Source organism: Cotesia typhae, unplaced genomic scaffold (assembly GCF_013202065.1).
Source record: "Cotesia typhae breed Kobodo isofemale line unplaced genomic scaffold, CoteBio_Ctyphae scaffold_13, whole genome shotgun sequence".
NCBI classification, from domain to species: domain Eukaryota; kingdom Metazoa; phylum Arthropoda; class Insecta; order Hymenoptera; family Braconidae; genus Cotesia; species Cotesia typhae.
Window position 1 is genome coordinate 18,818,426 of NW_027423774.1, and position 12,225 is coordinate 18,830,650.

Sequence of the window (12,225 nt, forward strand, 5' to 3'; positions counted from 1 at the left end):
TTCAAGAATTACACATGAATTGAGAGAATTCTGGATCAACGTTCAGGTTTTATAAGACATTTTTTGCCCACCCATTGCGATGATTTAACTCCCGCTAGGTGTTAATAGTATCAAACAATAATTTTCTAAATCAGCTGATGACAATACTTTTATTTTATATTAATTAAAATTGAAAAACATAAATAAATTAAATAAATAAAAATAATTAATGATTATTGCGCGTATCTCCAGGACAATTATCAGCTAAATCATCGCTATCATTATAATCTGTACCACACCAAATGCAGTAGAAATATTTATCTCTCAAATATTTATTTATTATTTGTAATTTCTCCACAGCAGGAATTTCAGTAGTATCATCATCATCATTATTATCATCTTTATCATCTTTATTTTCATCTCCATCTTCATTTTCTTCATCAGATTTTTTTTCTTTCTCCACTTTAGGCCAGTACCATAACTCAACGGGTTCGTTGATACCACTTTTAGTATCCAACTGTTCACACACTTTTTGGCTTTTAAATAAATCGATCTCCAGCAACTGTTGGGATTTTTTCATCGCTATTCTGTCGCGAAAGTCCTCGGTTTTCATGCTCTCCAGCTTAGCGGTCGGATTTATTTTTTTTCTATTAATCGAACTAAAGTTGTTACTTTTACCCAAGCCTGATCTATCAGATTTTATATTTATGGGTATCGGTTCCGAAGAACCATGGAGATTTTTCCCAATACCTTGACCAGGTTTATAGCCCATCTTCATTAACATTTCAAAACCTAAAATAATTTTTTAATTAATCAACATCATTATTATTTATATTAAATTGACATTCATCATAATGATACTGAAGTTAGCTGACAACTGTCAATTTTTATTTTTCATTTTTTATTTATTTAATTCAATCGACTCTAGAACAAGTGTTTTATAAATTTAAATGAACATTTTAGAATTATAACAAATCAATTACAAAAAAAAAAAAATTCTAAAATTTTTTTCTAATTTTTACACGTGTATTTTTTTACTAAATTTTTTTCACAACAATTTTATTGTCATAAAATAAAAAAAAAAATGTCTATCTAATGTCTGTCAACTTCAGTTTCATTCATTATAATATAATAAAAAATTACCCTTATTATCAGATGTTAATTCTTCAGACATTTGTTTGTCTCTCAATTCTTTTTCCATAACTCGTGAAGATTTATTTTTTTCTCTAGTCCTGGCATCATTGTCAGCTTTTCGTTTGGCTATTTCAAGCCGCCTTTTCTCAGATTGTTTATAAATTAAACTTGTGGAGCTTTTGTTAGCATTTTGTTGAAGACTCTCAAGAAATTTATCTGACATATAATCATCTTCGTCAGACATGATCTAAAAAATTAAACCAAAATATTTATTAAATTAAAAATTAACAAAAAAGGCAATAATGATAATAATAATAATTAATAATAATCAAATAATATAACCTCACCTGTAGTGTTAAAATTTGCTGACATAAAATACGTTACAACCATTTTAAAAAACATTGATCCAAAAATTAGAATGACATGCGCAGTAAAGTTGCGCGTGAACGTAAATCTTCGGCTCGGTTCGTAAATATTCGGCAGGTCGATTTTTAGACGGAAGGAATATGGTTAAATTGAAACTAGCCGTAAACCAGCAGCAATGAACACGAAACACTGGATTTAATGATAAAAAAAAGTTAAAAAAATACATACATAAGAAAAGAAAAAAATAAAAGGGAACGATGAAACGCAAAACAAGTATTTTGTCGTTGGTCGTTTAGTCAGAGCAATTACGCTTCATACTTAACATTTTAGTATATATTTATCGCTATTGACAATTATTAAATATTGTTTTACGGGCATCAGTTTCATTATTGACGAATATTATTATTATCAATAAATAATTATTTATTTGTGAACATACCAAGTGTTATTTTTAACGTGTGTGTTGTCCGTGTGGAATATGGTTGGAAATGTGTAGCAATATCTCCAAGTACCTTACTACCAATCGTGTCTCTTGTTAAAGAAAAAAAAAAAAACTATTTTTTTTTTTTTTTTTCTTATAAATAAATTCATCATTGACGTCTTGGTGTGCCAGTTTACCTGACTACCATCATTATCATTATCATCCAAGTATCAAGTCATCTTGATAATTAACTCGTGTCTAAAAGGTCACGAGCTGAGAGAAGAAAAAAAAATAATATTCTGGCAAAAGAAGAAAAAAAAAAAAAAAAGAAGAAATTACTACTAGGAAGAGGAAGTGAAAAAAGAGGTTAATTGGATTTAAAGTATTTGATGCAGTATTAATTAATAATTCATGTCAAATAGACTCATACATACTCGTAATAATAATTATTGTTATTTATTTATTTATTTATTTATTAGTTTGAATGATAAGTGATTTTTAGTGTTTGAAATCTGCAATGTAATACAACGCAAATGCAAATACTAACACCTCAATCAAAATGATTAGATGGATAAGCTAAAAATAGTACACTCGTGGAAAGCAACTTGGATGGTGTGATAAAAAAATAGTAATAATAATAATTATAAAAATAAAGGTTAATAATAACATTGAAAGTAATCCATACAGGATAGTATTTTTAAAATATTAAATTTATCGAGTATGATTATAACAAGTGAACTTGGTTATTATTTTCTAGGCAAGCGAGTGGATGGCGTTATTCTACGATTTGAATAATATCATGCGGAGACTTGAGGCCTACGCCCTATTAGATTTCTTTGAAAATATTTCAATTGATCTAATAGAATAGACAAATGATTGTTAACCTCAATTTGTTTATCCAAAGGACTCGGTAATTATCTTGACTTGTCAAGAATTTAAATAAACTAAATTACCTAGTGGATTGTTTAAAGGTTTAAACTGAGTTTAAATAATAAATAAAGCCGATCAAGTGTGGCTATGGTTGTGGCAAGCAGTGGGTGGATACAAAATGTCAATTTTCCTTCAAACCAAAATGACAGTAACTTAAACTCCGGTACTGTGGTGGATAATAATAATAAAATGACTGCCAAAGGTATACTTATGTGTCGGGATAATTCCCACGCGTTTCAAGACAGGACACTTAATTTGGATCAACCTGTTAAAATAGGTAGGTCTGTTGCTCGAACGCGTGCTGCTAATGATAATGCAATATTCGACTGCAAAGTATTGTCACGGAACCATGCATTGCTGTGGTACAACGCCGGTAAGTTTTTTCTCCAAGACACCAGAAGTAGCAATGGCACATTCATCAATAATCAACGGCTCAGCTCCACGGGCTCCGAGTCACCAGCTAAAGAAGTTTGCTCGGGTGATATTGTGCAATTTGGCGTTGACGTGGTGGAGAGTACTAAAAAAGTAACCCACGGTTGCATTATCGCCACTTTAAAGTTATATTTACCAGACGGTAAGGAGGCTAAAGCAAGCAGGAGCATGTACATGACCAGCGCCGCTGGAGACGTTACGCTTGAGGATCTTTATAAACTTAATCAATATCTCCAAGAGGCGAGCAGACGTGAGAAAGTTCTTCAGTCAAAGTTGGCTTATTTGGAGAAGCTTGTTGACAATACCAAGAAAGCCGCTAGCCAGTCTTGGAAGGCCTTGATTGATGAAGACCGTCTCTTGTCAAGGATAAAAACCGTTGAAAGTCAGCTCATTGTTTATACGAAAAATTACAGCGAAGACAAAGTCAGAAATGAAATATTGAAGCTGGAGGAAGAAAAATCACAATACCAGATAGCTGCAAAAGAAGCGTTGGAGAAAGTTCACCAGGAAAAACTTCAAGTTACGGAAAAATTGATAAATCTTGAGAGTCGTTTGAATGAAACTGAAGAAGAATGCCAGAGTTTGCATGAGATTGCTAAACACGCTCAGATAGAATTGCAGGAGCTTGCTGCCAAGTACTCGAATGCGCAAAAAAATTTAGCCCAGGTAGAAGCTACACTTGCGGATAAAGAACAAGCTTCCAGAGAGATGGTCGAGCGTGCTTTGCAGCAGAAAGAAGACTTGACCCGAAAAGTAAATCATCATTCGGAAATTGGTCAAGTACTTCATCATAAACTTGATATGAATCGTCTTGATTCTATGAAAATTCATAAAAAAATAACTGGCCTTAAAAATTATATGCAAACGCTCAAAGATATTAACGCTAAATTAATGTCTGAAGAGTCAAAAGATGGTGTCAATCCAATTGAAATAATAAATGCCATTCTTGAGACACTTAATGGTATGATAGCCGAGACTGAGACGATTGATATCTCGCCGGATAAATTGAAGACCTTCAATGATCTTGAGTTTGGGTTGTTAAGGAACGCTGAAGATGATTTTGCGAAATACATTGTACCGCCGTCATCGCGAACAACTATTAACGGTAAAAATGATGAAAATCACACGGAAAAGTCGGAGCAGGATGACGACGCTGGTTCTGAAGTTAATTATGATAGCTCTAGTACAACAAGCGAAGACACGCACAGTCTGGTTGGTAGCGAAGGGTCCAATGAAGAAAAGTCAGTTGTTGAAATGAAACCAGTAAATAATGCTAGTCTGACTGAGGAGCAATCGGAAGTCACTAATAAATTAGAAGTTACATTTGCAGATGACAACGGCAGAGAACTCATTGAGAGCTATCATCATCATTATCATCATCATTCAAATGATAATAATATTGAGGATGAATCATCGGAATCTAATGATTCTAAGGATACTATTTCTGCCTTGTCATCATCGCCGTCCACGTTAATTAAGCCAGACAAGGATCAATTTAGCGCTGATAATGAAAATTTAGAAGTTAATGACGCCAAAGAAGAGGTCGTTGAAGAAAAAGAAAAGGAAGAAACGGATGGAGATTACATAAAGACACTGAAGCCAGTTGGAAAGACTGCTTGTGACTGCTCATCTCAGTCTCTGCACACTCGGGAGTATATTCTTGATTTGTTTATGTCTTCCCTTGACTCACTGGATAATGATGATGATGCAGAAGCTCAACTAGCTGTTAAAAAAGAGTTGGAACTAGTGCGTAGTTGGTTTGTCAATGAATCCAGCGATTTGCTAGTTGATAAACTTAAAGAGTTATATTACAAGGCTAAAAATAAAAAGTCCCGTATGCAAGAAATAAATGAACAATTGGTTATTCTTAAAGAGAAATTTAATACGTGTAATGAATATAAAAATGATCTAGCTAAGCAGTATGCTACTTTGAAATCTGAGTGTGGTGATTTTATCAACACCAGTTACAGTGTTCCTATCCAGTATATTGCACCAATATTAATTGCCTTTTTGTGGCTACTCATGGAAAAAATGTTCTAATTGACTCAATATTAATTGATATTAAATCAGATATATTATGTACATAGTAAATTAAACACGAGATTGAATAATTATATTTATCATATTCTTTCATCGATTGTTGTAAATACTCGTATTAAATAATATTCATTGTATTTTAATTAATCTAACACTGCGAATATTTCAAAATAATATTTAATAAGTAATTAATTAATTTAAGGATAAAATTTTTGTATCAGTGAATAATAAATACGCTAATGACTCATTGCAGTCAATAAAAACAATAAAACCACGTACTGTAAAATTTAAGTTTTGTGTTTAATTAAAAATGTAATTAGATTAGATATTAATCAAAGGACAATACTTGTATGTGTAATAAGCTGCCAATTTTAATATCAATTAAAATTTTTTTTATTATACTAAACGAAAAATAAAAACAAATATGTTCCTTTATTATTATTAGATATTGTTTATCATTGATTATTTTTAGATTGTTTTTTTGCGTCTTTAAATTTATTATTAAATGTAAATATAATATATATCATCTAATGTTTAAGTTTAATTTTATGTTATTACATTTTTCTTTTGTTATAATTTATTTTTTATTAAAATATTTATAATTATTAGTTTCAATATTTGTAAACATTTAAAAAAATTTTGTTATCTTTTTTTTTTTTAATTTTCAATACAAGACATAGTTATAATTATTATTTACGATTAATATAAGTATATAATATAAGTTAATAGTGGATCATTTAATAAATGACTTTAAATATAAATTACACACAAAAAAAAAAAAAAAAAAAAAACAATACAATTTTTTGTATTTAGTATTATTTTTTTTTATAAAAATTTTATATTTAACATTGTATTGTAGAGTTAGAGATCAAAAAGATGATTAATACTAATTAATGGGAAAATAATAAGTTAATAAAATAAAAATGTTAAAACAAACAAAAGCCTATGAGCATGTCTTTTGATGCTTCACTGGCCTTAATTTAAAAACTATGTAATTAAATTTTCTATACATTTTTTTGTTATTCTCTATTGTAAATGTAGAAAGTAGAGTGCCATGTGTTATTTTTTATGTTCGCTTAACTTAAATAATTTATACTATTGAAAATAATATTAATGATAAAGTCAATCAATAAATACAACAAAAAATCATAACACAAATATTTTTATTGTTTTTATTTCATTTATAAATACTAAAAGGTATATGTATTACTTTAATTATTATAATTTTCATAAAAAAAATTATTTCACATAAAATTACTCAATAAGAATTCATATTGTATATAAATAATATTGTTATACTATCAATCTTGCTATTATGTAACAATTACTATGAACATAAAAAAGTTGAATAAAATAAATTTCATTAAAATTCATCAGACATTCTATTCTTGACACACTAGTTTTAATTGAATCAGTGATTAATGGTAGAAATAATTTGAAGTGTAATATATCTTTGTATAAATTTATAATTAGAATTTTAGATTTATTTAGAATTTAAAAAATAATTTTTTAATAAAAATAATTTTTTCAGGATAAAGCGATGGAGTACGAATGAAGCGAAAAATAAAAAGTTCACCAGGAGAAAATAAAATGGCAGGTGGTACATCAATAACAACAGGTGGAAGTGAATCGCCACCTAATAGTCGAGTGTGCCGAGATTTTTTGCGGAATGTTTGTCACCGAGGTAAAAGATGTAAGTATCTTCACGAGCGTTCTGGTGATTCTCCAGTAGAAGAATACACATTTTGCCATGATTTTCAAAACGGCATGTGTAACTGGCCTGGCTGTAAATTTCTTCACTGTACAGAGAGCGAAGAAAAGCACTTTCGTGCTACCGGTGAACTGCCAGCACACATAATTGCACGATTAAAAAACAATAGTGAGAAAACAGAATTCCCGTTATGCAAAGATTTCATGAAGGGTAATTGTCAGCGGGTGAATTGTAAATTTAGACATTATAAAAAAGAAGAACCACAGCATACTAATGTAGCTTCACCGATGATTAATCAGCCAGTACGCTCCCAACATTGTTTCAATGGGACTAACCACAATGACAATCGGATCCGCAATGGCTTTGAAGAGTTAGACAGAAAGTAAGTACTGATTATTTAATGACACTTTTCTTCTTTTAATTTAAATTTAATTAAAAAAAAATTTTTTTTTTTTTTTTAAGTGTACACTGGCAATTTGAAGATCATCAACATGTCTTAACAAATAATAATGGTCATGGAGGCTACTCAGCTTCTCCACAATCAAACGATTTTATCGGCGGACCCCCGGAGCCAAAAAGAAGAATAATATCAGGTGGTGAAGCTATCTTGCACTTTGAAACTTCTCCTATTGTAGGTCAACACACGACTGCTCATTCAGCAGTGACTCCTGGATATTATTATCCTGTGATCGCGAGGAACGAGGCCCGGGCGATAGTTCTTGAAGACGAAAATTCGCTGCTCAGAAAAAAAATAGACGAATTGAAAAAGCAAGTCAGTGATTTAACGGCAACAAATGAATTTCTTCTTGACCAGAATGCCCAGTTGAGAATGTCTGGCAAGCGAACGGCCAATGTTACGTCAGTCACTGTTCCCGCAGTAACGATCACTAACACTGTCCCACCTTCGCAAGCCCCAACACCCCAGCAAATGGTCAACGCAGCAGTAGCTGCCGGGACTTTAAGGACTGTTACAGCTAGTGTAGCAACTGTTCCAGTTAGCATTGCCACAGTTACTCCTGTATCGATTGCTGCTGTGTCAATGGCTCCAGTGTCAATTCCTCCGCCCATTGTAACGATGGCCCAGCAAACTATCACCATGAGTGGCTCTGGACCTCAGTCGGCAAACCAGCAGCCCCAAAATCCTCAACAATCAGCGAACTTGCCGCTTTCTATTTCTGGAGCTACTGCTCCGATGGTGTCCTATCCGATTATGACTCAAGAACTTCGACCTGTGCTCCAATAAATCCATCTATTAGTCTATTAACTTGCCTTATTTATATTTATATTAATAGTTTTAATAATCTTTTTTTTTTTTTTTTTTTTTTTTTTTTTTTTTTTTTTTAAATGATAATTGAAGAAATTATTTTTTTTTCTTCAACCTGTTATTGGTTTTTTAAAAAAATAATTATTGATAGGAATTTATTGTTAATATTTAATATTAAAGTGATAATATGAGAAGCTTTTAATGTTATTTTATATTAACAACTATTTGGTTTATTTAATTACAAATCAATGCCATTTGAATATTAAAACAATGATTTTTAAATTTGGATTGTTATTATTTGTAAATTATAAAATTAAAAAATTTTATAGCTAATTTAAAAGTCAATTCATTAAATATTAAAAATAATATTGTAATCAAAGTAAATTATCAATTAGATAACATAATTATTGTTGTTAAAAAAATATTATATTAAATTATAACTCTCAGGTGGCAAAAATATTTCGGGGTTTGAAAATGTTAATATTTAATTAAAATGATCACTATTGTAGCGATAGTTCTCAGCAAAAAAATGTATATAAAAATTAGATTAGTTTTTAGGCATATTTATTATTTAAGGTTCAAGATACGATTGTATCGAATTTTCTTATATTGTAAATAGTCTTAATATATTTACTTTAATAAAAAAAAAAAATTACAATGACAATTTGAATTTTTTTGTTTTTAAAAATATTCGGAAGTGACTTGAGAAAAAAAATTATAGAATTGGAATTTATTTAAATTATATTGTAAATAAATGTCCATTAAAAAAATTTAACCAACTAATATTGCCAATGGAATTGATAATTATGTAACTATTTTTTACAATTGTGTCACTGAGTAGAGCCATCCATAAGAAATCGAGTTGCCAGGCAGTAAATTCCTCCCACTAATACAACACAGAAGACACCAAGTGTAAAGCGAATTCGCCAGTGCTGCTTATAACTATTTAAAAGATTTATTATTTTAATTGTTTGCTTTTTTGTTTCTTCTCGGCTACCAGAATTATCAATTACAAAATTAGCTTGCTCGATTTTTTTGTCCAGAGGCATCTGCGAAGTTATTCGTTGTTTAGACTTTGATTCATCAATATCTGATCGTTTCATTAAACGCTCAAGTTGTTGGTCTTCTTCACTGAAATAAAAATTTATTTAATTAGAATAAAATGACATTAAATTTAGCTGTCACTTTACAATTTTTTTATTTTTCTTTAACAAATAAATTATAGTAAAAAAATTTTATTCAAAAAAATGGACTTGTAGAAATTTTAATAAATTAAAATTGCAATTTTTTAGAACAAATTTTTTTGTTAAAGAAAATTCAAAAATTGTCAAATAACAGCTAACTTTAATGTCATATAAAAATTAGAATAACCATAAGTAAATTACAACATAATATAATTACCAAGTAACGACAATTATTTTATACAAATAATTTTGCATTTTTCCAGTCTCAAATAGCAGCGGTAAATCCATAACAATATATGGATATCCTTGGAAGAAATAATCTAACGTTTCCCACCATAATTCTTTATAAATTTCAGGATGAGTTATTGCATTTAATTTCCGTCTTTTCTCAATGTCATTAAAAATTAAATCACCGAGTTTACTCCGATCGAGATAGCCATCATCATCAAATACTTCGTCACCGAATTCTTTTCTTATTTTCGACCAGGCTGTTTTACCAGGTTCCACAACTGTAATAAATTCATTAAATAAATTATTTAAATTTATAAATTTTATTTAAAAAATGTCTAACCTCGTCGAGCTGCAACATCAGCATCCACCACAGGAATTCCATGTTCACGAAATATTTCACAAACAGTACTTTTGCCAGTGGCTATCCCACCAGTCAGGCCGACGATAAACATTTTTTATTCTATTTACTTACTTATTCAACATAAATTATAAATAATTATTCAATTCACTACGATAAATTAATAATTCGTTACGGGTTTCAATAAACTTGTCCCAGTAAACGCTTTTGCTACAAGATTATTATTATGTTTATATACATTTGTCTCTTCTGTGTTGTTATTCAGATATCTCACCAGATAGAATTTAGTCTTACCGACACGGCAAGCACATTAACCTCGACAACAGCGCCTCTAACAGCTGAAAGGAGGAAACAGAAATTTTAAATTTTTGTAGCGCCTAATAATACTGAAATTAGCCGTCAGCTATCAATGTTAAAAATTTTTTTAACAAATCAATTACAATAAAAAAGTGCTTCTAAAAATTTTCACTTGTAATTTTTATTAATTTTTACATGTGGAACTTTTTAATTAATTTAATTGCTATAAAATTCTAAAAAAATTTTTAATATCTGTTAACTTCAGTGTCATCGCCTCTAGGGGCTAAAATTTATTAAAATTAATTTAGCAGATATTTAATAATCTTATGAATTTTTTTAACAAATAAATTATCGCAAAAAAAGTAGAAAAAAAAATTGACATGTAGAAATTTAAAAAAATTAAAAATCAAATTTTTATAAATTATTTTTCTAGAAACATTTTTTTGTTAAATAAAATTAAAAAATGATCAAGTGACTACTTATTTTAATGACATCTAAAATTTTTATTCATCTGAACGAGGATCATCAATCAAGTAAGAATTATTAAATTAAAAATAAATAATTGCGAAGATGAAGATATAAATTAGTGATATGTCGAGTGAAACTAAAATCAGCTGACATTTTACAATTGTTTTGATTTTTTAAAAAAATCAATTACAAAAAAAAACATTTCTAGAATGGTGAGGAATTTTTTTATAATAATTTAATTGATGATACTGAAGTTATACCCGTCAATTTTTTTTTTTTATAAAAAAAAATCTCAAAATTTTTACTTATAATTATTTTTAATTTTTGCATGTGAGATTTTTTTATTAAATTTTTTTCATAATGATTTAATTGCTATAAAAATATAAAAAAAATTCTAATATCTGTCAACTTCAGTGTAATTTTAGTTGCTATAGAAATTAAAAAAAATTGACAAGTGTTCGTTAATTTCATTGTCATCATGTCAAATGTAAAAACGAAACGATGTTATTATAATTTAATTCGTTCCAAATTTTATGCATTTCGAAAATATCTTCACAATGTACAATAATAGAATTTCCAGGCCCTGTAAATAAGAATTTTACTAAAAATGGTGGATACCAATATTCAAAGTCTGGATAAGTAATATGACTTAAATTAGCTTTTTTAGCACAAATTCCTGTTAAATAAACGTTTTCCATGTGGATAAATGGAGTTGTCAAAGCCGTTTTATACAGAATTAATCCAACATCTGAGCTCATAATATAACCGTGGCCTGCGATAAAATTTGGATAGTTTTTTTTCCCAGAACATATAGTCTGGAACGTACCTGCAATTTATGTGAGTAAAATATTAATTTTAATAATTACAAAAGAAGTAATTTATTGCTACCATTTATTTTCAGGATCGGTTATTCGTGGGGGATCAATTAATATGTGACCCATTAAAAGTCTAGTTATGTGTTTGATGTCTTCAATGCTCTCATTAAAACTGGAATATTTACGAAGACATCGTCATCTGTTTTCATAATAAATGTTGCTCGACGACATTTCGTTATCACCCATTTCAACATCATCATCGATTTTATAGTTAAATTGTTGTAAGTATCAACGAAATCTTCTTGAATAATGTCACCGTGCACAGAATTTTCATCTAAGATTAAATTATTCAGCGTTTTGTTTTTACTTTTGCCCAATATAAACGCAACTTCAATAGTTTTATTTAAAGATTTGAAATATTTAAAATATAAATTTTTTTTATTAGCCCAGGTGTTTCGAACTGCCACTCTCGCTTTTGCATTGGCTACCGCAGAATGAACAATAATCAAAAGGTAAGGCGATGTACATGGAAATTTAGGACTTGTTATCAGAGTCCTTAAAATTTTAATAATTTTAATTTAATAATCTTCATTGAAAA

General features: G+C 29.2%; 5 protein-coding genes across 6 annotated transcripts; 2 read left to right on the plus strand and 3 right to left on the minus strand.

Annotated features, from left to right (window-relative positions):
* Window positions 1-135: 135 nt before the first annotated feature.
* On the minus strand, window positions 136-2,028 carry LOC141534347 (G patch domain-containing protein 11). Of its 2 annotated transcripts, XM_074253661.1 has the most exons (4): window positions 1,919-2,028; window positions 1,461-1,668; window positions 1,123-1,360; window positions 136-771 (listed from the first exon to the last, which is right to left on the minus strand). In XM_074253661.1, the coding sequence occupies exons 3-4, from the start codon at window positions 1,355-1,357 to the stop codon at window positions 206-208; spliced, it is 801 nt and encodes a 266-aa protein (XP_074109762.1). In that variant the 5' UTR covers window positions 1,358-1,360; window positions 1,461-1,668; window positions 1,919-2,028; the 3' UTR covers window positions 136-205. The 2 variants fall into 2 exon arrangements, with proteins under 2 accessions (XP_074109762.1, XP_074109763.1); XM_074253662.1 differs by lacking the exons at window positions 1,461-1,668; window positions 1,919-2,028 and having other exon boundaries at window positions 1,123-1,421.
* Window positions 2,029-2,683: 655 nt separating this feature from the next.
* On the plus strand, window positions 2,684-6,457 carry Slmap (Sarcolemma associated protein). Its single transcript, XM_074253608.1, has one exon. It carries the CDS (start codon window positions 2,918-2,920, stop codon window positions 5,300-5,302), a length of 2,385 nt encoding a protein of 794 aa, XP_074109709.1. The 5' UTR covers window positions 2,684-2,917; the 3' UTR covers window positions 5,303-6,457.
* A 139-nt stretch (window positions 6,458-6,596) lies between these two features.
* Window positions 6,597-8,682, plus strand: LOC141534339 (zinc finger CCCH domain-containing protein 10). The gene is made up of 2 exons (XM_074253649.1): window positions 6,597-7,392; window positions 7,473-8,682. The coding sequence occupies exons 1-2, from the start codon at window positions 6,851-6,853 to the stop codon at window positions 8,251-8,253; spliced, it is 1,323 nt and encodes a 440-aa protein (XP_074109750.1). The 5' UTR covers window positions 6,597-6,850; the 3' UTR covers window positions 8,254-8,682.
* A 139-nt stretch (window positions 8,683-8,821) lies between these two features.
* On the minus strand, window positions 8,822-10,277 carry Dpck (Dephospho-CoA kinase). Its single transcript, XM_074253666.1, has 3 exons — window positions 10,030-10,277; window positions 9,676-9,967; window positions 8,822-9,405 (listed from the first exon to the last, which is right to left on the minus strand). The coding sequence occupies exons 1-3, from the start codon at window positions 10,139-10,141 to the stop codon at window positions 9,105-9,107; spliced, it is 705 nt and encodes a 234-aa protein (XP_074109767.1). The 5' UTR covers window positions 10,142-10,277; the 3' UTR covers window positions 8,822-9,104.
* A 495-nt stretch (window positions 10,278-10,772) lies between these two features.
* Window positions 10,773-12,190, minus strand: LOC141534116 (beta-1,3-galactosyltransferase 1-like; the record flags this gene model as incomplete). Its single annotated transcript, XM_074253253.1, has 2 exons — window positions 10,773-11,638; window positions 11,767-12,190. Coding segments are annotated over 2 exons (774 nt in total), but the record flags the coding sequence as incomplete, so codon positions are not given.
* Window positions 12,191-12,225: the final 35 nt, after the last annotated feature.

Coding starts and splice junctions, on each gene's coding strand:
- LOC141534347 (XM_074253661.1), bottom strand. CDS start 1,357: ATGTCTGACGAAGATGATTATATGTCAGATAAATTTCTTGAGAGTCTT. Junction 772..1,122: donor ATTAACATCTGATAATAAGG/GTAATTTTTTAT, acceptor AAATTATTTTAG/GTTTTGAAATGTTAATGAAG.
- Slmap (XM_074253608.1), top strand. CDS start 2,918: ATGGTTGTGGCAAGCAGTGGGTGGATACAAAATGTCAATTTTCCTTCA.
- LOC141534339 (XM_074253649.1), top strand. CDS start 6,851: ATGAAGCGAAAAATAAAAAGTTCACCAGGAGAAAATAAAATGGCAGGT. Junction 7,393..7,472: donor TTTGAAGAGTTAGACAGAAA/GTAAGTACTGAT, acceptor TTTTTTTTTAAG/TGTACACTGGCAATTTGAAG.
- Dpck (XM_074253666.1), bottom strand. CDS start 10,141: ATGTTTATCGTCGGCCTGACTGGTGGGATAGCCACTGGCAAAAGTACT. Junction 9,968..10,029: donor TGATGTTGCAGCTCGACGAG/GTTAGACATTTT, acceptor AATTTATTACAG/TTGTGGAACCTGGTAAAACA. Junction 9,406..9,675: donor AAAATAATTGTCGTTACTTG/GTAATTATATTA, acceptor TTTTTATTTCAG/TGAAGAAGACCAACAACTTG.